This window comes from Grampus griseus (genome assembly GCF_964374135.1).
Source record: "Grampus griseus genome assembly, chromosome: 11".
Taxonomy (NCBI): Eukaryota; Metazoa; Chordata; class Mammalia; order Artiodactyla; family Delphinidae; genus Grampus; species Grampus griseus.
In genome coordinates, this window is record NC_139005.1 from 42,416,974 (window position 1) to 42,444,115 (window position 27,142).

The window sequence follows — 27,142 nt, forward strand, 5'->3', positions numbered from 1 at the left end:
AGCCCAGGCCCCACCCCTTTGGCCACATGTCGCGCAGGTCTTCCCGTCGGACGCCGCGCCACCTCCTCGCGCTGCTTTACGAACCCAGAGCAGCGCCGCCCCGCCTCCTGTGTCCCTCCTCGCCTCCCCGCCCCCTCCCAGTTTTGCGTCTCCTAGCCCGACGCGCTCGCTATAATCACGTGACTGCCCCATCCGGGTCTTTTGCGTTCTCTCTCCCTCTCCCAACATGGCGGCCTCAGGTGAGTGAGCGGCCGAGCGCGGCCAAGGACCGGGGTCCGAAGCGACTCACCGACCCTGATCCATTGGTTCTTTGGAGTCGGGGGATGGGCGGCACCGCTTCCCTTCGGATTTTGGGGCTGCGGCAGGCTGGCGGCTAGGCCATGTGAGGTTATCGCCTCGGGATGTTTGGGGGGAGGGGAAGGACACCTTCCCCTCCCCCTCACACCCTTTTCACCCCGTATGCGCGAGGTTGGACTTGGGAGCAATGGTGGACTCTGGCTTGACTTGGAGTGAGGAGGAGGCGCAGAAAGAGCCGCGGGAGACGTGAGGCCTTCGCATAGACGTGAAGCACTGTGTCCGCGTGAAGGCGTGGTGGAGGGAAAGAGGCGGTTGGCGCGCGGACGGGTGCACACTAGACCAGGTCTCAGAGGCGCGAGGCCTTTGCGGACGGGAGTGGGGGCAGGGAATAAAGGGGGGGCAGTTAGAACGCGAGCGCGAGTCGGTGGAGGGGCGGGGGAAGGCGGCGGTGCGCGTGCGCGGTAGAAGAGACGAGGGTAGTGGAGACGGGCGCTCCTTAAAAGCACGCGCGAGAGCCCAGATGGGAAGGTTTACGCACCTGTGTTGCTTTCTTTTTAGGTCCTTCCACTTTCTGACCTTCCCCTGTTAGAGTGTGACCCGGCCCTTATATTTTTACAAGGGTAAATGTGTTAGGTTTGGAGGTTGAAGTTACTGGAGTTAGATGGGGATGGGGAACCCGGTGTGGGGCGCCCACGTGTTGGAGGAGAGAAACAGGGTGGAGACCTACATTTCTTCTAGGCTGTTTTATTCAGTCAACATTTTTACTGAGTGTGAGCTGTATACGTGCCAGGCACGATTCTAGGTATTGGAGATATAATGGTGAGCAAGATCTGATCCCTTGACAACTTCCATTTTGATTTTGGTCGAGTTTTGATAGCCCCAGTGGTCGAGTTGGGCTTTTTTTTTTTTGGAAGATATTTGCACAACTGCTTGGGGATGCTTTTAGAATATTAGTGGTTAGAGTTGATTTCTTTGACTTTGGGAGAGGGAATATCACTGACATGCAAGTCTACTTGCATTTCTGATGGACTTAGTGAGCTGTGCCAACATTTCGTAGCAGTAATTTTAGTTTGGCAGATATGGTCTCTTTTCCCTGGCATGACCCTGCATTCTACAGAACATTTATTGAACAACTTATCTCCGGACACTCATTTCTCACCACGGATTTCTCTCCACTGTTACATAGAGATGTATGTCTTTGAGGAAATTGAGGTGCATTTGAACATAATACCTTTTATTAGTGTAGCGCTTGACGTGGACCTAGCAATTTTGTATGTTGTATAATTTGATGTTCTGTGAGATAACATAGGCAGATATTGGTGTCTCCCATCTGAGGAAGATGAAATGATTCGTTCAGGTCACACTGCGTGCTGATGGCAGAGTAAGGTCGATATCTTTGAAACTTCTCACTCTTCTCTATTATCAACTTGCAACTAACAAGGTTGGCGTCCATGTCATCCTAAGTTTGGGATGCTGCCCAAGAGCTTCATCTGAACTACTTATTTGGCCTGAATCTGCCATCCTGATGGCTTAGTGTCATAATCTAGAGAAAAGCCTGTATTCCCTTTCTCAAAACTTGTGTGGAATTTTTAGAGGTGGAAGACACCATTAACAATCTGTCCTTCATTTTACAGAATTGAGTGAAATCCAGACTGATTAAACTGGATGTACTTAGTGAGGTCTCTTCCTGTTCTTCCACTTTACCTGCCTGGAAGCCCTCATCTCATTTCATTGGGTTCCATGAATCTTTAGCTTGTGTAGTATGTGTAAGTTACACTTATGCTAGTATTGAGGTGCAAGGTTGCATCTGACAGTCTGCCCTTGAGAAACTATCAAATTTCTTTCCCCACTTTGAATCCTTTCCCATTGCATTGACTTGGTTGAGTGATCAGTATTCCCACATGACTGTATTAATGAGTCCGTAAAATTAGTGTATTTTCAGTATACTTCTTGAGGGTGCCTGGTGTCTTGTTGAAAAAACAGATCTTACATTTTCTTAGTGAAAATACATGATAAAACTTCATAGGCCTCTTTTACTGTTAAGTGAGACCCAAAAATTCTTTGCAGTAATACCAGTATCTAGTGTGACCCATTATTGAACTTCAAGAACAGGAGGTGTCCCAGAGCTGACTATTGAATCTACTCTCCTTACCTATGGGGGATCAAATGTATTTGATATGGGTTAACAGTTTTTGAGACTAGACTGCTTTGAGATTGTAAATAGTGTATCTATGCCCACACAAGGCCTTTCATTTGCATAACACTTTCCAGAATTATATGTATCATCTTGATTATTTTTTATGGGGTGAGGATAGTGTCCAATGGTTGTTTTCATACAATTCTGACCCTTATGGTGAAAAATAGTTTCAGTGGTTGCTATTATATGCTGTTCACATATTACCTATTTTCATATCCCTTCCTGTATCATGTTTGTTATTCTGGGAGTAAGATACCCAGATTCAGAAGGCCAAGGTTAAAACTCCTTATGAAAATTCAAGTACAAATACAGAGAGAAGTACCAAGGTAAAACATATTTCTAAGTAATGTCACTTTTTAAAAAATGTATATATTTTTATACAGCTTTGAGGTATGTCACATACCATGTATAGCTTGAGATAGGATACCCTACTACATTGTATTTGTCTCAAAACATCCTAGAATTTGTTTTCCTGATCATGGGGGAAAGAGTTAACTTAAGGATTTGGGTTTGTTTGCTTGTTTTTTAACTGCTTGTTTGTAATTAAGTATATGTATGTACATTTGTAAGTGCACACACCAAAGTCAGTTTCTTAGGTTTGTAATGGATATTGCTGTGGTCCTAATGGTAGGAAAATGCCCAAAGCAAGAAGTTATTCTTGAATTTTTATAGCTCCTCTCTTACAGAAAAGCTGCAAGTACTTTGTGTAGTGATCTATCTGCATGATGTTGTATTGGACACTTATTTTATATATTTTATGTTAGTGATCAAATTGAGTAGTGTGGAGAGGTAAGGAAAAGACAGTGTGGCATTTTCCTCAGATTGTGTCAAGATGAAGAAGTTGGACAGAGAAGAGAGGTCCCATAACAACTGAACATAGGAGTCAACGTGGTGGAGCTTATTGGTCCTGACTTAGACTTTATTCTCTACTCTGCTAAACAGTAGCATAGTAAAGGTTGAAGCCTCTCAACATCATGATACTGTACTGCATTGTATGAAATATCTTTTTGTGCTGGGCTCTAATCAGATTAGTTCAGTTCTAGGCACTCTGGTATTTGAGTAGATTGCATTTGTACAGTATTGTTTCTTTAAGGAAATATTTGTTGATCGTTAACTAGCTTTTAATTCTGGAGACTGGCAGGATTCACTTCCCAGAAAGAAACGCCTTTCCCATTAGCAGTCATTTCTCTTCTCCCCTCACCAGCCATTAATCTTACTGGGTTTTTGTATTTACTTATCCTGAACGTTTCATATAAATGGAATCATATAGTGGGTGGACTTTTGTTCCTAGCTTCTTTCTCTTAGCATGTTTCAGGGTTCATCCATCCATATTGTAGGATGTATGGATACTCGTTCCTTTTTATTGACAATTCCATTGTGTGGACATCTACAATTTATTTATCTATTCATCAGTTGGTGGGCATTTGGATTGTTTCCAGTTTTTTGCCTATTATGAATAATGCTGTGATTTTGTACGGGCTTTTATGACACTTTCTGACTTACTTAGTCTTTTTTTTTTTTTTAGTAAGTTTACTTATTTATTTGTTTTTGTCTGCATTGGGTCTTCGTTGCTGCACGTGGGCTTTCTCTAGTTGCGGTGAGCGGGGTCTGCTCTTCTTTGTGGTGCACGGGCTTCTCAATGCAGTGGCTTCTCTTGTTGCGGAGCACAGGCCCTAGGTGCGCAGGCTTCAGTAGTTTTGGCTCGTGAGCTCTAAAGTGCAGGCTCAGTAGTTGTGGCGCACGGGCTTAGCTGCCCCGCGGCAGCTAAGGATCTTCCGGGACCAGGGATCGAACCCATGTCCCCTGCGTTGATTGGCAGGCGGATTCTTAACCACTGTGCCACCAGGGAAGCCCTCCTAGTCTGTAGTTGCTAACACATTCAGAAGACTTGATAACCCTGTAAAGTAAGTGGGACTTAGTCTGGCAAGATCTAAAATTAAGAAACTGAATTTTTGACAACTTATCTGAATGTTAAGAGCTATGTGAATTCTCCTTCCTAAATAAGAGATACTAGTTTAAGAAAGATGGAGAAGTAGGGCTGCATTGTACAACAAATAAGCTTTATTGATTAAAGTACTTTAAGGTGTCTTCTGTTTTGTTTAAGGAAAACAGCACTTCCACAGATTTTATCACTCCAGTGTCTGTCAGTCCGTGCTTTTATTACTAATACAATGGAGTTAACAGGACAACATTCTGAGAAAAATAAAGGAAGCATTTTTACTTGCTACAGCCTGATAGTCCTGAAGACTTGGTTGAATGTGGTCACTTTTCTGCTGATGTGCTTTATATAGGGCTAACGTTTCCTTTTGTTTGTCTACTTCTTTATTGATATGAAATTACCACTTAGAGCAGTGGTGCTCAATCATGGGCGGTTTTGTCTCACCCATCCCAGAGGACATTTGGCAATGTCTGGAGACATTTTTGTCACAGTGGGGTGGAGGGGTTGCTACTGACATCTAAGTCGAGACTGGAGATGCTGTTAAATATCATACAATGGACGGGACACCCCATCGCCCCCCAACACAGAATTACCCAACCTCAAATGTCAGTGATGCAGAAATTGAGAAACGAAGAGTTAAGTTGATCAGTTGTAGTATTTATTTTTATATGTCATAACAAAGCTTGTTTTTTTAATTAAGAAGACGGTAATTGTAAGATCTTTTCTTTAACCTAGATGAGTATATAAAGACCTTCACAAGAACCTAGTACTTAGTGAATAAATTACAATTGTAATGAGACAAGCAGGCAGTTAGAGGATTTAAGAAAATTTCTGGGACATATGGTTTTTTTTCCTCTTAGTCCATGTGGATTTGGTCCTAAATAATTGGAGTGTGTTTTGTTTACCAGGTGGTTGGTTTAACTTTAACCAATTCACATAAGATTTAAAGAAAACTAAGAGTTGGACCAGTTCAATCATTGTATCAAGGGATTGATACCCCTAGAGCATTAAATGATGCTTTACTTATAAAGAAGAGAACATTGTTGAAATCCTAAACATGGAATGGACCTAGATATTGAAGGAGCAAAGCACAAGGAGGATTTAGATAACATTGTTTCTCGGTTACTGAAATAAAATACAGTGGAACAAACATTTAGGTTTATTCATTTTACTTTTTAAAGACTTGTTCCTTTAAATCTGCTTATATTGTGATTGAGTCAATGCTGCTGCTAGATTTAAAGAAACGGAAGTTAGGGATCTTGTGGAAGAATTTTAGCCTGTCTTTAATTGAAGACTGTCCATCATCCCACAGTGATTCTCAGCCAGAAGTTTTTGGAGGGGCCAGTCACAGAATCAGGGGAGAGGGAGATGTATGATTTGAAAAGACATTCTAAAACAGTGCTTTAATATTTTTCTTTGTCATGATATTTATTATTTTGAAATTTCAAATAACATTAAAGGAGAGTGTGAGACTTGTTTGTCAAGAGTCAAGGGGTAAAAGTTGAGAAACTCTGATTTAGAAAATTGATGTAAGCCAGAATCAGACCAAAGGGCAGGTTAATTCCAGACTGTGCTGTTTTGGTATTAGATTCATATATAAAACAAAGGGAAAAGGGATCCCTCAGTCAAACTCTTACTATTCTTATGTTGGACTTGACCTCATTGTATGACTAACCACCAATTCTATTTTTATTTTCTCAGTGACCAGACAGATCATGATACTACCTTAAGCCCCATGAAGGTAAAGATCTCTAGCTAGCATCATACTAGTCCCAGACACTTATTTTTAAATTGGACAACTAAAATAAGCCTATACATTATAAGCGTTCTACCACAGAGGTATGCTTTATGTCTTATTCAAATTAAAATTTCCCCTAGGCCTTTGCATATGAGCTAGGAGCAATGTCAGTGCTATAGGACTTAAACTTTGCATAGCTGCTTTCTTTCAAAGCATATAATAGATCAAAAATATAACCTGGTGATCATAAATTATAGTTTTGGAGCAGGGTTAGTGTTAAGTCACTTGAGAGAGACATGGAAACTTCACGTTCAAGACCATCTTTCCTCTGTATAATTACAGCCAAGTTTGTCTGGTTTGCACATTGAGACCATAATCTCAGTGTGCAAAATGAGGTCAAGTCCAACATAAGAATAATAAGAGTTTGATTGAGGTATACCTTTTCCCTTTGTTTTATATATGAATTTAATTCATATTGTGTCCAGAATGTTCATAACATTCGTAGCAAGCAGGTCTTTAGTTCCTGAAAATGGTATTTTAAAGGAAAGGCAGGTACCAGGTGAGAGAACAATCTTCATTCAGTTAAGCAAATGGTGCATCGAGTTACAGATTCTTCATCCTCTTGGATGGAAAATTTGTTGAAAATTGGAACATGGAGGAGGAACTCATCATTATAAAAGCCATGAAAATGATCTTTGTTAACAGCAGAGCTGCTTGTTTTTTGTCTTAATTATGTCACAGCTGTTCTCAGGGGCCAGTTTTAGAACTTCAGTTAGTCCTTTCAACTCTTCTGCATTAGCTGCTGGTGGGTGCCATCTCAGAAGTTCTGAGGGCTGGAGAGTTAAAGAGCCAAGGTCAGGCCACTAAGTGGAGCCATTTAGAGATTCCTAAAGATTTCATAACCATGGGAAACATTTAAATTGTTGGTTCTTAGGGATTTCCTATGTTTTCCCTTTAGTATAATATCTTCATATGTGGTATTAAGGTAGGGAAGGAGATTTTTTTTTTTTTTTCCCCTAGAGGGCAGAGAAATCAAGCTGTGTATATGAGTCTTACAATTTGAACACTTTCAAATGACAGTGAGTACATTTGCCCTGGTTGTGATAACCTGCCATAGAACTAATAACAAGCTTCTTAGGGGCTGGGGCTCCCATGGGAAGAGCCCTAGACTTGGTATCCAAAACCTTAGGTTTAATTCTAGCTCTGCCATCTAATATCACTGTAACTTTAGGATGGTCATTTAACCTCTCTGAGACTTGGTTTCCTTCTCTGTAAATTGATAGTAATGATTCCTTCCTCATGTGATTATTTTACGAGTATCAAACAATTCTCCAAAGTGTCATACAGAATATATTATTAGGGATAGGGATTTTGTTTTATTTCTTTGTGTCCGAGGAGCAATAAATGTAGTAACCTACAAAAATCTCAAATGCTACACAAGTGAATATAGTAGGAAATAAAAGGTTGCTGCCCCCACCTCAGTTTTACTCCCAGAGTAAGTTTGAAAACCCTTCTAGACCCCTTTGCATCCGTATGCATAATGTATATTTAAACAACAGGGACTTACATAAGGGCTTCCCTGGTGGCGCAGTGGTTAAGAATCCACCTGCCAATGCAGGGGACACGGGTTCGAGCCCTGGTCCAGGAACATCCCACACGCCACAGAGCAACTAAGTCCATGCACCACAACTACTGAGCCTGTGCTCTAGAGCCTGTGCGCCCCAACTCCTGAACCCTCATGCCACAACTACTGAAGCCTGCACACCTAGGGCCTGTGCTCCACAACAAGAGAAGCCACTGCAATGAGAAGCGCGCGCACTGCAACAAAGAGTAGCCCCTGCTCGCTGCAACTAGAGAAAGCCTGTGCGCAGCAACGAAGACCCAATGCAGCCAAAAATAAATAAATAAAATAAATAAAAAATTTTTTTAAAAGAAAGAGGGACTTACATAATATGTATTCTGTAACTTTTTATTTTTCACATCTCGGACTTTCTGTACCAGTACATTGTGCTTTCTCCTTTATATCTGCATGGAATTCTTTCACAGAAATGTACCACAATCTGAACCTTTGATGGGCATTTATTGTTGCTTTCTTTATAAATACATTTAACAATAGTGCATTGTACAACTCTGTAAATACCCAAGTATTGATGAATAATCTTTCTCTGGCCCTTTTAAAATAGCAAAAAAGAAGAATAAGAAGGGGAAGACTATCTCCCTAACAGACTTCCTGGCTGAGGATGGAGGGACTGGTGGAGGAAGCACCTATGTCCCCAAACCAGTCAGCTGGGCTGATGAAACAGATGACCTAGAAGGAGATGGTAACTTTTCTTTTGTTTTCCGTCGTGTTTGGAATTTTCATTACCTTCTAGACAAAATCTGTTCCACAATAATTGTTCTCACGTGTAATTTGGAAGGAATTTAACTAATTTTGTAGAACCTATGTTTATGTATTTTGTAGAATCTTAGGTTTAGGCTCTAAGAGTTTGTGATAGGGGCTAAAGTGGTGATTCAAGAGAGCTTAGTGCTAATTCTGGCTATTGTAGTAACAGGGCTTTCTCAGCGTACTATCCTTTTAAGCCTTATTTTCTTCATTTGTAAAGTAAGGACTAGATTATTTCATTTTAGGTCTGAAATTCTGTGATGTCCTCATAAAGTAATATGCAGTATTAACCTATACGGTCTTTATACTCAAGAGTCAAGGAATAATTTGTTCTAAGAGCTATTAGTATGAAGTCAGGGCGTCCCTGGGTAAACAGAACTGGTCTGAGGAAAAGGAATAGGACTAGGAATTATGGTGGGAAAATGCAGAAGAGTCATTGGGGTATCATTTGAATTTGTGCCTTCAAGGAATAGCCAGGAACAGCTAGGAGCTATAAGATCATTGGGTATGACGTAAATCTGATCACCCATCATTTTTCTCTAAAAGCTTTAATTGCAAACAGAAGAATACTTTTTCTTTTGTGACCTGTTTTTGTAACAAGAAATTTCATCTAGATCATGTTTTCCATAAGTGTTGATACCTGAAGTACAAATTCATGGGCAGTGCAGTAGGGACAGTATCTCCTAGCTCCACTAAGATTACCATCCTACTACACTACCATCTGTGTGACCTTGGGCAAGTTACAAAACCTTCCTGAAATCTTAGTTTCCTTTTCTGTAAAATGGGAAACGAACTCACATGATTATTACAAAGGTGAGTTGGGATATAATGAATACGAAGTACCTGGCACACGGTAACATTCCATAAATAGTGATTGATATTCTCTCATTTCTCTGCTGCATAAGGAATAAGTTATGATTCTGTTAACAAAAGCCTGGGCCTTGAAAGGCCTTGAAATACTTAGAAACAAAGAGGCAGTAAATAGTACTGAGTCTTTGCATTGCTATCTGATTCTGACATTTCAGAAGCATTTTGTCTGTAAAGGGTCCTTATTGCTGAACCCCCCTACCCTTTGTATCTGTTTATTTCCTGATATAGCTTATTTAATACTTGGCGCTTAGCATATGTCCTCTTATTCTACAGCGGCAGTAAGGGAAGTTTCTTCTAATTTCTTATGTCTACTTTTCTATCCTAGTTTCAACCACTTGGCATAGTAATGATGATGACGTGTATAGGGCACCTCCAATTGACCGTTCCATCCTGCCCACTGCTCCACGGGCTGCTCGGGAACCCAATATCGACCGGAGCCGTCTTCCCAAATCACCACCCTACACTGCTTTTCTAGGGAACCTGCCCTATGATGTGACAGAAGACTCCATTAAGGAATTCTTTAGAGGATTAAATGTAAGTGTAAAGGTTTTAGGCAATTAACTAGATATGGAGGGTACTGTATGGGTAGTGAATGTCTCTGAATTTCTGTGTTGAGAAAGGATCTGAGGTTATGTCTATACTTGGAAGAAACAGTATGTAATTTAGTGTTGTTTAGGCCCTTTGGCTGAGAATGTTCTCATCCAAAACCAGTTGGACAGTCTTATCAGCAAATTTAATACCTTATTGATATAGAGAGAATCTCTCAAAAATATATATCCCTTCTCTATGAAATTTAAAGGTGACATACCCAGTTAAACATTGGAAAGTGGAAGAAAGTTTCTCTGAACTCAGCTGTTCTGTTCTTGACATTCAGGCTTATATCAAAATTACATTTTAATTTTTTATATGAATACGTTTAACTGAGCAGATGTGTAGTTTTTATTAACAGAGTCTGTTCACATATAATGGGATTCAGAGACTTGCTTAAAAAGCTTAAGGCAGGATGTTTGAAAACACCTAGAAGTTTCCAGAAAGACGAAAAAGTGAGTGTGAGGTGCTAAGAATCCTTTTTCTAAACTTTGATGAAAAAATACTTAGGATTTCAAAAATGGAAGAATGAGTAATAATTTCCAATTCTATTCGGTTTTTCTCCAGAGTCTTTGCTGAAGAGAAGACATTAAAAACTAGGTTTCTTCTAAGAATCTGCTCCCTCTTTCACTTTTTTATTTTGGCTGTGTTGGGTCTTCATTGCGGCATGTGGGCTTCTCTAGTTGTGGGCTCCAGAGTGCTTGGGCTGTCTAGTTTGCGGCTCGCAGGCCTAGTTGCCCCGCGGTACCTGGGATCTTAGTTTCCCAACTAGGAATCAAACCCACGTCCCCTAAATTGGAAGATGGATTCTTAACCACTGGACCACCAGGGAAGTCCCTCCCTCGTTCGCTTTTTTTTTTATTATTATGAATACAGCAGGTTCTTATTAGTTATGTTTTATACATATTAGTGTATATATGTCAACCCTCCTTCGCTTTTGCTATGTTGGTTGACTTCTTTACTAGATCCTGTTCTCTGCAATGGGCCATCAACTTCTGTAGCTGGCTTTTCTTGTGTGATTATTTTTGATAACAACTTACAAATTTTACTCTCTGTTTAATTATGTAGTACATCTAGAAGCATGGCCTGTTTTGGATTCCTCTCTAGTAGCCTCTTTCTTCCGTAGAGTGTTGAATAATCTCTGGCCTGTTCAGGCTTTTCACCTTTATGCTCTAGAATTGGTCTGTAGCTACTTCCTTTTATTTTATTCCCTTTTTATTTTGTTCCTTTTCCTGCTCTCCTCATAAGTTGAGTTAAACTAGAATTTAAAAGCGACTGTGACAAAATCTATATCTCAGGGGCCCAGAATAAAGTATCAAGTCAGTGATGCAAAAGATAGCTTGAATATATGCAAAATATTGGAGAAATGAAGAAATAAGTAAAAAGAGTAAGAAAACAGACATAAAAAGTGAAAAGTACAATTCAGTGGTTTACCATCTCAGAATTCGGCAGAAGGGGTAAGTATCGTGAGGGTTTACAATCCAGTGTTTGATTCAGCCAAGCTATTAATAATGAAGACAGTAAGTAATGTTTCTCAGGTAAGTCAGCTTGCCAAAAAATATACTGCCCAGAAAATTTTTTGGCAAAAACTGAGTCAAATTTCTGGGAGACAAAAATTGGAAATAAACTAATTGTGGAACACAGGCAGTTCCTCTTAATTGAAAAACAACTAAAAACTAGAAATGTAGAATGAAGCAGAAGTCAGGGGTACAAGGAATACACTGAACTCCTTAGTTTTTTAAAGGTTATATTCATATTGTTCAAATTGAAAAGGTTTAACAGGGTATACGATGAAGTCTCTCTTGTATCCCTCTGTACCGGTTTTCATCCTGGAGACAGCCAGGTTCTTGGGTATTCTTCCGAGAAATCCACTGCATACACAATGGTAAAAAAAAAAAAGAAGATGATGATAAATGAACAAGAGCATTGAATTAGGAAATATTTTTTGTTTCTTTCCTCCTTAGATCAGTGCAGTGCGTTTACCACGTGAACCCAGCAATCCTGAGAGGTTGAAAGGTTTTGGTTATGCTGAGTTTGAGGACCTGGATTCCTTGTTCACTGCCCTGAGCCTCAATGAAGAGGTAAATAAACTAAGGGTGGGAGGTGAGGGCTGGGAGCTAACAACTCTTGTGTTTATCAAACTGATAGTTTTTAGGCCAGGTCAATAGCTGTTTCGAAGGTTCCCATAGTACCTACAAAGAAAAGCCTGGATTATTTATCAATATACCGGTTAACATTCAACATCTAGCACGTCACACCTCCCTTCTGCAAGTTCAGCAGGGCCTAGTAATTCAGGAATGTGTTTAGGTGGGAAATTGTGAAGAAATCCACCACGAAGTCCTTAATAAAATCTCACGTTAGTTTACGCACAGCTTTGCCTCAGCTCTGTGGCTTTGCTTCTTCAAAATAATATGACCGGATCAAGGCAAATAGAAAAATCATGTTATTTTGGTATTTAAAGACGTTACCTCATTTTCAGGGAAGTCATTTTTTATTTTTAAGAGGGCTCTCCTGGGAATCTGTTACTGGAGAATGACAGTAAAGCAGTCCTGCTTTGTAACATTGCCCATAGATATTTTTTAATCCAGACACTAGAGGTTCTGTGGGGAGAGGAGATTTAGCTGTTAATACATGAGGGGGGATGGAGATTAAATCTAATTGAAATACAGTTATTTAAGTGATTCGTGCCAGGTAGGGATTCCTAGGCTAGCCAGAGCAGGATATTGAAACATTTAGTTACTTGTTAGTGATGGAAGTTTCTAATCCAAGAACTGCTTTTTTATCTCTAGTGAGTGACTTTAGAAATCAAACTGATTATATATCGAAAGAAAAAAAGGCTGGTTTTTTTCTCTTTTAATTCCAGAAACATCTCATTGTTCGTTGAGAAGGTAATTTCCAATGCCATTTGTGCCGTAATTCTATGGTCCATGTCTGCCATTGGACGTGATTGAAAGCAACTCCTCTTAAAATATTTTTCCTATCTCATAACTTGAGTACCACCATGATAATCTGAAGCAGATGTCAAATAGGAATAAAATTCATGTATTTAGTTAAATATATGAAAAGAAAAAGTTGTTTGAAAGTTTTTCTTCTCAGGTCATTTTAGGTTTTGGTAACATTACTAACTTTTACCTCTCAGTCTGAATAAGAAAAAGAATACCATACAATTGTTATTATCTGAAGTTTGCTGAATTGACTGTTAAATAGTGTTGTCATGGTCCAGACTTGGGAGTTAGTTTGTATTTAGAGATATCATCATAGTGGTATTTAATATAATTCCAGGTGTTCTTAACTAAATTTCATTGTTATCCTTCTTCAACTGTAGATTCTACTATGAAATGAGAAAAATATCATCAGTAGAAATAATTGGGTTCAAAGTATATAAATAGTGATGTGGGAAAGGGAAATCAGAGGGTATCCTGGAGGAACTGATTTATCGTAAGGTAATACTGAGTGAAAGAACTTGAGATGATAAACAGACCATGCTTTATGCAACTTTGCTGGTGCATAGTAGGGACTCTACAAATGTTTGAATGCATAATTGCCCTGGACCCAAATAATACCTTTTATTTAGCTAGTTGTCTAGAAATGTTTTTAATTTATTACATGTGACAAATTGCCTGTGATAGTTAAAAAGTTAAATCTATTCTGTGAGGTTTGACTTTATAAAAATAGTAAGACAATTGACCTGACATTCATTTAAGCCCAACTTAAATGTTAATTCTAAGGGGTTATGTTATATTCAAGTCTTTATAAAGGATTCTTTAGCCAACAAATTGTAGTGTTGGCTAGATTACAGTGTTTTTCCTTTATCTTCCTTCCCCCAGTGCTTCTGCTATGCCCAGACGTTCAAGGTCACTCATGGGATTTGTGCATAATGGGGCAAAAGGTTGGTTAATATGGTCCTATGCTCTCAGTCTCTAGGTAACAGGAGAATTCGAGTGGACGTTGCTGATCAAGCACAGGATAAAGGTAGGAAAGATGATTGAATGTTTTGTTTTGTCACGGTCCTGGGAAGACAAAGCAGAGGTGCCCTTCCCCAGAAACTTGTAGTAGAGGCAGGTAGTGGGGGCCACCTTAACCTTGAGCAGTAGTTCTTGACTGAGGATGGTTTTGCTTCACAGGGCATATTTGTCAATTTTGGGAGACATTTGGGTTGTCACAACTGTGGGGAGGGCTCCTAACGTCTAATAGCATCCAGGGACTATCCTATAATGCGTGTGACAGCCGCCCCAACAAAGAATTGTCCAGCCCAAAATGTTGGTAGTGTTGAGACTGAGAAACCCTGATTGACCTAGATGAACGTTAAATATATACTAAATAGATTACGTGCTTAGCAGCACACTGGACACAAGAGGAGCCTGATTCATGTATATTTCAGGGGGTTCCTGGCCTATCTTTAAAAAATTTTAAGATGCCTATCCAGAAGATGAGACAGGTAAGCATTAAACCAGTAGGAATAAATGTGAGGAAGGGAGTCACTTGGTTGAGTTGGAGAGTACACTTACGGGGCCTGGGGCGACTTCGTGATGACGCTGTGGGGTAAGCAAGAAGTGCAGTATGTGGGGGCAGGAGGGGGCCTCTGTGCATATGAGAAATAGCTGGCAAAAGTTTTTGTGAGCTAACCTGTGTTTTTTCATTTTATATATCTGTAGACAGGGATGATCGTTCTTTTGGCCGCGATAGAAATCGGGATTCTGACAAAACAGATACAGACTGGAGGGCCCGTCCTGCTACAGACAGCTTTGATGACTACCCACCTAGAAGAGGTGATGATAGCTTTGGAGACAGTAAGTTCATTTTTATCTAGTTAGTTTCTTGTGTATTCTGGGGGGTTGTTTTGTAATAGGACAAATGTGTTAATGTAGATGATCACCATAGCAGATAAAGAGGAGGGTAGCAGTAGATGCAGAAAAAAAATTTAAGATGCCTTTTAAAATAGCAGAAAATTCATTACCTTCAAAAATACTAAATGTCTACCACGTGCCAGATACTTTTGTAAGCTCAGGATACAGCAGTGAACAAAACAGACAAAAATACTGTCTTTGTTGGACATTATTTAAACCAAGCGAGAGAAACAATATGCAAATAAAATGTAATTTAGAGAAGGGGAGTAGAGAATGTCATGGGGTAGGAGCTGGGATAAACTTTTACACACACCACCTAAATCCAATAAAAGCTTTTGTAAAACGTTTGTGGAGAAAATGCTACAACTTTATTGAAATACATGAAGAAAGACTCAACACTGTCATTTCTTTTTTTAATGGAAAGGACCTTCTGTTGAGTAAAGAAATGACTAAGTGGGCTTCCCTGGTGGCGCAGTGGTTGAGAGTCCGCCTGCCGATGCAGGGAACACGGGTTTGTACCCTGGTCCGGGAAGATCCCACGTACCGCGGAGCGGCTGGGCCCATAAGCCATGGCCGCTGAGCCTGCGCTTCCGGATCCTGTGCTCCGCAACGGTAGAGGCCACAACAGTGAGAGGCCGGCGTAACGCAAAAAAAAAAAAAAAGAAATGACTAAGTAGTGGTTTGTCTATATAATAGAATATTTGATAGCATAACATACATGTGATGACAAGGATAAAATTCAAGACCTGTTTTGTTTGGCCGCGCCAAGCCTCTTGTGGAGTCTTAGTGTCGTCCCCCTGTCCGTCTGCATCCCCCCTGCCCTGGTCCGGGGATCAAACCCTTGCCCCTGCACTGGAAGCGCGGAGTCTTAACCTCTGGACCACCAGGGAAGTCCCTTAATTTTTAAAATTTAAACTACCTGCGGATGAATGTTCACGTAGACAAAGTGATGTCCTTTGCAAAATGAAACCATTGTTTTAAAAGGAAGCTGTCATAAAACTAAGATACTTCTTAGGGCTACTCACAATTAAACTCAAAATGTCTTTTAAGTTTTTTTGTTTTGTTTTTTAATTGGTTCATGTTTAGACATTGAGGGTTTTTTTTTTTCCATATAAAAATCTGGGTTTCTGACATGTCACCTGAAGCTAAATAGCATGCAACGATTTTAATATTATAAACAACAATCCAAAGAACCTTTTTATATGTATATCTGTATAAAGTGTCCAGTTACTTGCTCAGGTTAAATTCCTAGAAGTTAAATTGCTGGCCCAGAGGGTATACATGTTTTTTAAATCTTTTAGTATATAGTTCCGAAACAACTTTCAAGGCCTTTGAACTATTTTTAACTCAGCAGAGTAGGAATTGACTTATTGTGCTAAACTTTGCCACTACAAGATGTATCATTTATTTTAACCTTTCCATTTGGGCAGTAGAAAACAATGTCCCGTTTTAGTTTCTGTTACTTAAGCAGTAACAGGTAATTAACCAGTTGTCATATGTTACATATATTTTTCTTATTTTGTTTGCCTCTCAGATTTGTGGTATGTGTATTGTTTTTCTGTGCTAAACTTTTTGTTTGCCGGGCCACGTGGCTTGCGGCATCTTACTTCCCCTATCAGGGATGGAACCCAGGCCCCCTGCAGTGGAAGCACGAAGTCCTAACCACTGGACCACCAGGAAATTCCCTCCATGCTAAACTTTTTAAGTAGTCTTTGGTTCTTTGGTATCAGGCATGAAAGATTCCAACTATATTTTCTTCTGGTGCTTTGTGCTTACATTTTTAGTATTCACATCTTTAATCCTGGAAGTTCATTATGGGATATAAAGTAGTCCCCGCGCCCCCTCATCTGTGGGGATACATTCCAAGAACCCTCCTGGATGCCTGAAACCTCAGATATTACTGAACCCTATGTTTTATGCTATGTTTTTTCCTATACATAACAGTATACTGTAATAAAAGTTACATGAATCTGATCTCTCTCTCTCAAAATATCTTACTGTCCTATACTGTACAGCGTGGGTATGCTGGACAAAGGGATGATTCACATCCCGGGCAGGTTGGAGGGAGACGGCACGAGATTTCATCATGCTACTCAGAACAGCACGCAATTTAAAACTTAACGAATTGTGTATTTCTGGAATTTTTCATTTAAAATTTTTGGACTGGTTGACCACAGGTAACTGAAATGTCAAAAAGTGAAACCACACATAAGGCAGTACTACTGTATAGAGATTTTTCTCTCCCCTAACTCCCTCCTAAATTGTTAGCCCAGCAACATTTATTGAATTAGTGGAGAACTTTTTAAAATAAATACCAAGGAAACTTTAATTCAATACAAATTCTTCTACCTTGGATATAATGCGATTTTTTTTTTTTAAATAAAAACAGACACAGCAGTGAATATGAAGTCATGAAAACAAACTGACCTAATGGGCTATGTTTGTTCTTATCAGTATGTGTCAAAGAAAAAGGAATGACGATACCTGTCTCTTTGCTCTCTAGAGTATCGAGATCGTTACGATTCAGACCGATATCGTGATGGGTATCGGGACAGTTACCGTGATGGCCCACGCCGGGACATGGATCGATACGGGGGCCGAGATCGCTATGATGACCGAGGCAGCAGAGACTATGATAGAGGTCGTTGTAAAACACAATTAAGTTAAATTGCTTTCTTTTAAGAACTCCTTTCTTGCCTTCTCCCTTCCAGTGTGATGATCACAATTTGGGATATGTTTACAGGCTACGATTCCAGGATAGGCAGTGGCAGAAGAGCATTTGGTAGTGGGTACCGTAGGGATGATGACTACAGAGGAGGCGGGGACCGCTATGAAGACAGATACGAAAGACGAGATGACCGGTCATGGAGCTCCAGAGACGATTACTCTCGGGATGATTATAGGCGAGATGATAGAGGTAATCATTTGCTTTTGCTTACTTAATGGGGCATTACCGCTAGAGGAACTGGTTGGGAATTTTTCAGTTATGTTTCAGATCCCTTAAGTGGGCACAGATAGAACCTACACATAGTAAAGGTTGCATTGGAACATAATGGAAAGAGCATCAGATAAAAATGGACATAATGGAAATAAAGTCTAGTTCTAACCTGTTTTAGCATATAGATTTTTTCAGTTAAAATTTAATTGGGGCTTCCCTGGTGGCTCAATGGTTGAGAGTCTGCCTGCCGATGCAGGGGACACGGGTTCGTGCCCCGATCTGGGAGGATCCCACATGCCACGGAGCGGCTAGGCCCGTGAGCCATGGCCGTTGAGCCTGTGTGTCCAGAGCCTGTGCTCTGCAACGGGAGAGGCCACAGCAGTGAGAGGCCCGCGTACCAAAAAAAAAAAAAAAAAATTTATATTGTATAAACAAAGGAAAAAACATTTGCCAGACATTCTTATAGTATGATCTCACTTAAAATAGGCTGTTTTAGCCCCATTTTTCAAGTGAAGGAATGAGACTCAAACATGGTCTCATAGCCAGTAATTGGTTGGCACTGTGGGTTAAAAACCAGGTGTTGCTTATTTCAATGCCATTGATACCAAGTAGTTGATACTCATTAATTAATGGTGAGATGTCAGTGTACCTATTCTAAAATTATGCCCCTGATATTGTATCATTTATATAAAACATACAGTGTGTTACAACTCTGACCTCTCAAAAATTATTATAAATGGCCACCATTTGTTGTTCTGACTTGAGTGATGTCATTTTATGTATGTATGTATGTATGTATGTATGTATTGGTTGCAACGGGTGTTCGTTGCTGTGCACGGGCTTTCTCTAGTTGCGTCGAGCGGGGGTTACTCTTCCTTGCGGTGCGTGGGTGTCTCATTGCAGTGGCTTTTTTTTTTTTTTAATTTATTTTTGGCTGTGTTGGGTCTTGGTTGCTGCACACGGGATTTCTCCAGTTGTGGCAAGCGGGGGCTATTCTTCATTGCGGTGCGCGGGCGTCTCATTGTGGCTTCTCTTGTTGCGGAGCACGGGCTCTAGGAGCACAGGCTTCAGTAGTTGCGGTGCACAGGCTCAGTAGTTGTGGCACACGGGCTTAGTTGCTCTGTGGCATGTGGGATCTTCCTGGACCAGGGCTCAAACCCGTGTCCTCTTCATTGGCAGGTGGATTCTTAACCACTGTGCCACCAGGGAAGTCCCTAAAATTTATTCTTAAAAGCATTGATGATATCTGTTTCCTCTATTTCCATGCAAGAAACCTGGAAATAATAGCTAACATTTATTGAGCGTTTATGCTGCACCAGCAATGAGCTGAGTGCTCATACAAGTATTATTTAAGTATTCTATGTGGTAGATGTACAGTTATCGTCTTCCCTTTACTTGTGAGAAAAGTCGAGGCTCAGATGTAGTCTTCATTGACTACTGACCTTTGCCTCTCATGCCATTTCTTGCCTTCCCCAATGGCTGTACACCTGATTTCCAGCCCCCTTCCCCCCGATGATCAAACCCCCAACTCCTTCTAAGATCTGCCCCCCTTGTCCTCAGGGTCACTGCCACTACCTCTGTTCAGACTTCATTGCTATGCCCACGTTACTAACATTTCCCTGCCTCACTCCATTTTCACGTTGGCCCAAGTAGTCTTTCTGAAACGATATCTAATTAGGTTATTCTCCTCCTTCTAAAACTGTATCTTGTCTCTTCATGGCCTGAAAGATATCCCTTTGTACCTCTGACGTACAAGGGCCTTCACTGCTGTACCTCTTCAGTGTTGTCTCCATCCCTTTCACAAAAATTGCCCAACCATCATATTCCGGACGTTAGCATGGTATCTGAAATAATAGGTGTTCTAGTTATTTGTTGAGTAGGTAAACGAAATTACCCAAGGAAGAAGGAGACATTGTGTACCATAGTGGGAGGAGCAGTGGAGTTGCTTCAATAACGTGGATTTCATTCTTTGGTCCACCAGGTGTTAGCTGTGTGACTTCAATGAGTGCCTCTTTCTGACCCCAGTTGTACCCTATTCACATAGGTAATGGGCTCTTCGCAGGGTTATACAGATGAAAAATGTATCTCGGAAGTTATATAAACTACCAACTTAAAACCCTTGTAGAAAATTTAAATCTTGTTAAACAATACCCTCTTTGTTTGCAGTTGCATAGATATGTAGTAAAAGACCAAAGACGCATAAGAATGATAGATACCAAATTCAGCATACTAGTTACGAGAAGACAGCGCAGCACTAAGCATGTTATCGGGAGGCTTCAGCGGTTTTTGTGGTGTCAGGTGGTTGATGTACACAGGCTTTCTTTATATCTTTTATGTATTTTGTGTCTGAAATACTTAGAATAAACACTGATTTTGAGAAATACAATATCCTTGAAGCACTCAGGTTTATCTTGAAATATTCTGACAACTTGGATCCAGGAAGAAGTCAGACTCCCTTACAGTTTATATTCTAATGTTCGGTGTTGCATGCTTTGCCCTATGAATCACCATCAAATTTATATTCTACCCAGAGATAAGAATATAAGAACTAGAGCCTCCGCATCATACTGTTACAAGTTTGTCTTAACCTACTGAAGCAATCCATCTTCCAGACCACATTTTTTAACAAGATACTTTTCATCCAATATCTTATAGTCAAAAAATTTCCCCCAGATAATAGTAATCATGATAAATGCTTAATTTACCGTTGAAATTTTTACTATTTTTAGTCTTTCCCTCAGTCTGGTACTGCATCATGGATGTGGTAGTGGAAAGATTAATTGGACTTGGCTCTTTGGGCCACCCATTTTTAAATGATCTCCCTTTTTACCTTTGCTGGATTGGCTAGGCCACTCACTAATCTGAATCCCAAAAAGCATTTCGTTAAGAGGTATGTCTGGAAATCTGGCTTTCAGCCATCGGCTTCTGATGATTTTCAAAAACTATTACTTAGACTTTCATTTAACTTAGGTCCCCCCCAAAGACCCAAACTGAACCTAAAGCCTCGGAGTACTCCTAAGGAAGATGATTCCTCTGCTAGCACATCCCAGTCCAGTCGAGCAGCCTCTATCTTTGGAGGGGCAAAGCCTGTTGACACAGCTGCTAGAGAACGAGAAGTAGAAGAGCGGCTACAGAAGGAACAGGAGAAACTGCAGCGTCAGCTGGATGAGCCAAAACTAGAACGACGGCCTCGGGAGAGGTGAGGTGGTCTTGTATTACGGATTTCACATCCATGAATCCAGTGATTCTTTTTTTTTTTAATCCTGAGTCTTTATTTTAACATTTATTTATTTTATTTATTTGACTGTGCCGGGTCTTAGTTGCAGCACACAAACTCTTATTCGTGGCATATGGGATCGAATTCCCTGACCAGGGATGGAACCTGGGCCCCCTGCATTGGGAGTGCAGAGTCTTAGCCACTGGACCACCAGGGGAGTCCCCAATCCAGTGATTCTTAATGGGGGGCTTACATCCCCACGGGGCGCTTGGAAAATTCATGTGGGTGTTACTGGTTGTCACTTACTAGCATTAGCGTGTGTGGGGTGGGGCTGCTAGGTGGTCTGCAGCGTGTGGGAAAGTTTCTTTACCCGATGAAGAGTTGTTGTTTATCCCTCATGATTTTCGAAAGGCCTCCTGGGCCCTGGTGGTACTTTAATACAAGAGTCTGCAAATTGTGGCCTGTACCTGTTTTTATAAATAAAGTTTATTTGGCCCTTTAAGAAAAAATTTGCCAAACCCTGCTTTATTGTGTAGAGTAAAACTCCACCATAGTGAGGTGAATGGATTTACCTCTTTTCAAGTTATTAGGGATGGAGTAGACAAAATGTTTTCACTGATACTAAGTGTAGGCTGTAAATTATTTTCCAGTTATTTTTATTTGTGTGTATGTTGGTTATATTATCTGTTATTTCAGGATAGTGTAAAGGAGTGTTTATTATTAAAAAGATGGCATGACATCCAATAGGGTAGACACCTCCTATAATACGCTGAAAAGCTAGGCCTGGTTTTGAGCAATTTGCGGAATTGTGTTACCACTAAGGGAGGGCAGAGTCGTAGATTATGTAGGTTATGTAAAAGCAGAAATCCTCTTTGGATTTCTTTCGGTTAGCAGCAGCATATATGGATCTTTCTGTAAAAGTGAAGTGGCGTAAAGGAAACTTTGGAAAAGCAGGGGATACCTGTATTTAGAACCAAAGAATGCTAATGTCTGCTGCTTTCAAACGGTTTGCGCAAAAGAGACAGGTGCATGCACCCACACGTAAATAAAGCCAGCACGATAAAATATTAATAAGCGATAGTTCCTGAGGGGTCGGCATGGGTCCAAGGTGGCCTTCACTGAGCTGGACATGATGTATTTTGTCAAATCTCTTTTATACAGACACCCAAGCTGGCGAAGTGAAGAAACTCAGGAACGATCGAGGACAGGAAGTGAGTCATCACAAACGGGGACCTCATCCACATCTGGCAGAAGTAAGTCAGACCAGGGTGGGTATCTTATTATTGCCCTTTTCCATAACCTATCCATAACCAAATTATGCAGAGATTTTGGAGTATTAGCATAGATTGATCTGACTTTCACATCTGCTTTGAAAAGTCTGAGAAATGTGTACCAGAAGAGACTTTTGTTATGGGTGTATGTGAACTTGTGCATTGAGCCTCTATGTGGAAGTTGATCAGTGGTCCCTCGAGTTTACAATTTCATTGTAGGTCCCCTTCACACACATATGTGTATCCTTCTTCAAGTACCAACGTTCTAACATGGAGAATACAGAAAGATGATAATCCTAAAATAAAGAATTCTCATTCCTAGGAGAGGTCAGATAGCTATCCTTGGAGTGTCATTATTTTTCCTATTTCTCTTGCATCAGTAAAACATTTTCGCCAGAGGACATTTGGAAACCAGTTTGGGGATAATTGTATCTATTGGGAATCAAATTCAGCAGGTCTGTATTTAAGAATAATGATGGAGGGGCTTCCCTGGTGGCGCAGTGGTTGAGAGTCCGCCTGCCGATGCAGGAGACACGGGTTTGTGCCCCGGTCCGGGAAGATCCCACATGCCGCGGAGCAGCTAGGCCCGTGAGCCATGGCCGCTGAGCCTGCGCATCCAGAGCCTGTGCTCCGCAACGGGAGAGGCCACAACAGTGAGAGGCCCGCGTACCGCAAAAAAAAAAAAAAAAAAAGAATAACGATGAAAAGCAGTAAACTCGGATGTGGACCGTTTGCCACTCTGTTGAGGTCTTAATAGATTGTTGTCCAGTAAGCCCTTTTCTCCTGATGCTTTGACCTTCCCATTCTGACTTCACAGATGCACGAAGGAGAGAGAGTGAGAAGTCTCTAGAAAATGAAACACCCAATAAAGAGGAAGACTGTCAGTCTCCAACTTCTAAGCCTCCCAAACCTGAACAGCCTCTAAAGGTAATGCCAGCCCCTCCACCAAAGGAGAATGCTTGGGTGAAGCGAAGTTCTAACCCTCCTGCTCGATCTCAGAGCTCAGACACAGAGCAGCAGTCCCCTACAAGGTGAGTCAGCTGGGAAACATAGCAGTTGGTTGGCTATAGACTCTTCAGTGCTGTGCTATCATGGTGGAAGGTGCCCTGTGGGGTACTGGCCTTATGGCATCTGATAAGTTCTGCCATCTTTGCTGTCATAGTTCAAATTCTGTGGTGTGCCGGTGGTTCAGTTTTCTGGAGTTTTGATAGCTGGTTAACATCACTTTGGTGACTCAATCTGCACTCACTATAAATCGGAACCCGCCAATGCCACATTCTGGCAGTACAGCCTTGGGGGTCACATCACTTCCCTAAGTTTTAGGATTCTCATTTGTAAAGTAGAGGGATAAGATTAACCTAGCATGACTATAATAATTCTAAAGGACATGACATTTGGTCAAGTTCACATAATTGCTTTCATTGTTGCTTTCCCGTATTTTAATGTTTCACAGCATTAAGTATGTATTTTTGGTTCTCTGTAAAACTTCACTTGAAGTAGAAGTTTCTCATCTGTTCCTTCCCTAAGATAGCTGATGGATGTGATTACATGTTTTCCTTCTAGTGGTGGAGGGAAAGTAGTTCCAGCTCAACCATCTGAGGAAGGACCAGTAAGGAAAGGTAAGGCCAAGAGGGGAATAGGTTATTCGCCCAGATAGAGGCCTAGATAAAAAAGTCCCCATAGAGGAGTCACAAAATACTGAATATCATTGTATTTTGCACCCATTTTTTTGTGTTAAAGGTTCTTTGATTGTCTGCCTTTTCTTTCCAGTAGAGGGCAGGAGCAGCCTCTTTGGAGAAAACATAGAGCCCTGCCCTTTCCCGGTAGAACATTTCTTTGAAAGGGAAAAAAAAAGAATCGGAAGGAAATTGACATGCTCAGTCCAGATTAGAAATGTTGCCATCTGCAAGGCCAAGGTCACTACACAGCATCATAGTCCTTATTTCCACTTTGCTTTTTATGATGGCATAACCCCACGGTGGAATTTTTTAGTGGATCTTGTTTGCGGTGTGTGTGTGTGTCTGTGTCTGATAATAGAAGGGAAGAAGGGCTTAGGAAGGAAATCTGGATTGGGGGTAGTTTTCATTTCCCTCAGTACATATGGGCACACTTCTCTTCAGCTTAAGGGAAACCTGGGAGAGGAAGAGTGTCTATTTTACTGACTTCCATTTATTTTTGTGTCTCCACTCAAGCAGATGAAAATAAAGTAGATGGGGTGAGTGCCCCAAAAGGCCAAAGTGGAAATTCCAGCCGTGGTCCAGGAGATGGAGGGAACAAAGACCTCTGGAAGGAGTCAGATAGGTACGTGTGTTCCCTCCTCATTTGTACTCTTTGATATGATGCTAGATACCTGTGTCTTTGTATGAGAAAGTTCTTGGTTCTCCAAGCCTTGCCAGATCTCCCACTGTGAACCCATTGAAGTCAACCAATATAGTCAGTTACAATTCTGAGAATCTAGATTACAAAATGTCTAGATAGCCAGAACTGTTGATTGGAGGTGCCTATTCAGTACGTCAGAACTGCTTGTGAGTATCGGGAGAGTCCTCTCCTAAAGTTGTTCATGTCTCTGCAGGAAAGATGGCAAAAAGGATCAAGACTCCAGATCTGCACCTGAGCCAAAGAAAGCTGAAGATCCAGCCTCTGTGAGTGTCAAAGACTTGCCCTCAACTTCTTGTAGCTTACTTTTGCCATTGAAATCCTGTACATTTGGGGCTGCAAACAGAGTGGTTGGAAATAGGCATTGCTGCTTGTTCTTATCGATCGTGTCTATTACAGAAGTTCAGTTCTGCAAGCAAGTATGCTGCTCTTGCCGTTGATGGTGAAGATGAAAATGAGGGAGAAGATTACACCGAATAGACCTCTGCATTCTGTGCTTTCTCCTAGTCTCTCACCACCCGGGAACATTCGAGAGCAAATCAAACCTCTATCCAGACAAGATAAAATAAAACTCACCATCTCCTGGATACCTTTCTTAACTTTTTTTTTTTTAAAAAAAAGAAACAAAATGAAATTCTTTTGCATGCTGCTGCAGCCTTTAAAATATTGAACTAACTGGAGACTCACCAATGTAGCCAGAGAGAGGCGTACAGCTTTTAATGCTGTAAGTTTAAAGTTGTGGTGCATTTTTATGACACGTGCAGTTGCCTGTGTGATTAGTGCCTAGGGGCCTCCGTTTAGCAAGATGGCAGTGATAGTGATGCAGTGTCTGGAATCTAGTTGGGCAGTAGGCAGGTATAAGGAAGAGTGTGAGGTTTCTACCTTTAATTCTTATCCCGTTGTGGCATACATGAATTAGCAAACAGTATCTGAATAAACTCTCCATTCTTGGCAAGGTAGGTTTAGTCTCTGATGTTGTTTTAGTCTCCAGGAGGCTGCCAGCCCCACCTCTTATTTAATTCTGAGTTACTGGGGCCAGCCTAAGGGGGAGTTCCTTCATTTGTGCCCCCCAGGGGGGTAGGTGGGAGTGAGTCTACAGGCCACTGAAGAATAGGACTGTTTGGTGACCAAAGTAAATGGGGAAATCGTGATTTGAAAAGAAGCTTGGGGATTTGATGAATTATTTTGCACCAGTAACAGGGAAAATGGTATGACCTCCAGTAAACACATAATCGTTTACCTCCTGGAGCAGGAAGCACTTAGGGGTTGTGGGAATTCCCAGGTCTTTTATGTGTCCTGGTTTCACCCTTTCTTAAACCCTGTCCCTTCTGAAAGTTCAAATATATCCACATTCTGTTGAAATCTTGGAGCTTTAAAAATTTAGACTCTTGTCATCATCTTATGTTCATCTTTCCTGTTAACCTTCCTACAGGCAGCTTCTGCTTAAGTCACATACTTGACCTCCTAAGCATTCTCTAGAGCCCCTGGGATCTGTCCAATGAGGAATCATCACTGCTTTTTCTCAAGCAAATCTTGCCTCCTTCATGTTTTGACACTCCTTCCCTCCAGCCATTCGTGCTCCTGCTGCTTTGACCCCTTTTACACCTCAGAAAAGAATTACCAGTCTTAGGTGGTGAGCGAGGGTGGTTAAATTGGGAGCCTTTCTTACAACCTTGATTGGGGTTTGAGGGGCTTTTTAAAAAACAAAAGTTTCCTTCTCTCCAAGTGAAATCCCACACCAATGTTTGGATTTATAATGTGGCCTAGACCAATGTGTGTTTTTTTTTGGTTCTGTTTTTTTAGCATCCCCTTGAGAGAATAAATGATAATGGAGAAGAACAATTTCACAAGGTCCTGGCTTCTCTTGCAACACAGTAGCTTTACTTGCCTGCTTTTATGTGCACCTTGGTACTGTCAGCTCAACAGATGGTGTCCTTACAGGCAATATTGGTACCTGCAGAGGAAAGACACCTTGGTCTCTTCTCGCATCAGTCCTAGGTTAGACCCTTTACAGCCGTGCAGGGGTGCTGGTTTATGAGTGCTGCAGCAGTGAGCATAATGAATCATTTACCCAGTGGACATAAAAGACATACCAAGTGAAGTAACTTTAAATAATTGGCTTGGAGTGGGTAGTAGCTAGGAAGTGGCTTTTAGAGATACCCAAGGTTGAGAGGGTATTTTTTTTTAACCATTTGCTATAGATGATGAAAAAGTAGGGTTTGCCCTCTTCATGTCTGCTTCCAAATAGATGTGTCCAAAAAAGCTGTTTTTTCCCCCATTCCTCTACCCTGCCACCCTGTTAAAACAGGGATTTATGACCCGCTCCTCAATACATGTAAAATTTGTACAAAAATATCTTCTATGAAAATGATTTGTAATCTGTAGACTTAATACCTGGGAGATGTCTTGAGATGTAAAATCCCATCCTTTAGGTTGTGGGGTTTGTTGTTTTCTCCAAATAAATCTGATCTTTAAAGTTCA

At 40.9% G+C, this 27,142-nt stretch overlaps 1 protein-coding gene across 5 annotated transcripts; it reads left to right on the forward strand.

Moving 5' to 3' along the window:
- The first annotated feature begins 182 nt into the window (after nucleotides 1–182).
- Nucleotides 183–27,142, forward strand: EIF4B (eukaryotic translation initiation factor 4B). Of its 5 annotated transcripts, none has more exons than XM_082665698.1 (15): nucleotides 183–239; nucleotides 8,355–8,492; nucleotides 9,750–9,958; nucleotides 11,977–12,093; nucleotides 13,930–13,984; nucleotides 14,668–14,802; nucleotides 17,363–17,500; nucleotides 17,603–17,776; nucleotides 20,768–20,996; nucleotides 22,176–22,282; nucleotides 23,103–23,316; nucleotides 23,849–23,904; nucleotides 24,478–24,586; nucleotides 24,858–24,927; nucleotides 25,061–27,142. In XM_082665698.1, exons 1-15 carry the CDS (start codon nucleotides 227–229, stop codon nucleotides 25,139–25,141), a joined length of 1,845 nt encoding a protein of 614 aa, XP_082521824.1. In that variant the 5' UTR covers nucleotides 183–226; the 3' UTR covers nucleotides 25,142–27,142. The 5 variants fall into 5 exon arrangements, with proteins under 5 accessions (XP_082521824.1, XP_082521826.1, XP_082521825.1 ...); XM_082665700.1 differs by having other exon boundaries at nucleotides 25,064–27,142; XM_082665699.1 differs by having other exon boundaries at nucleotides 24,481–24,586.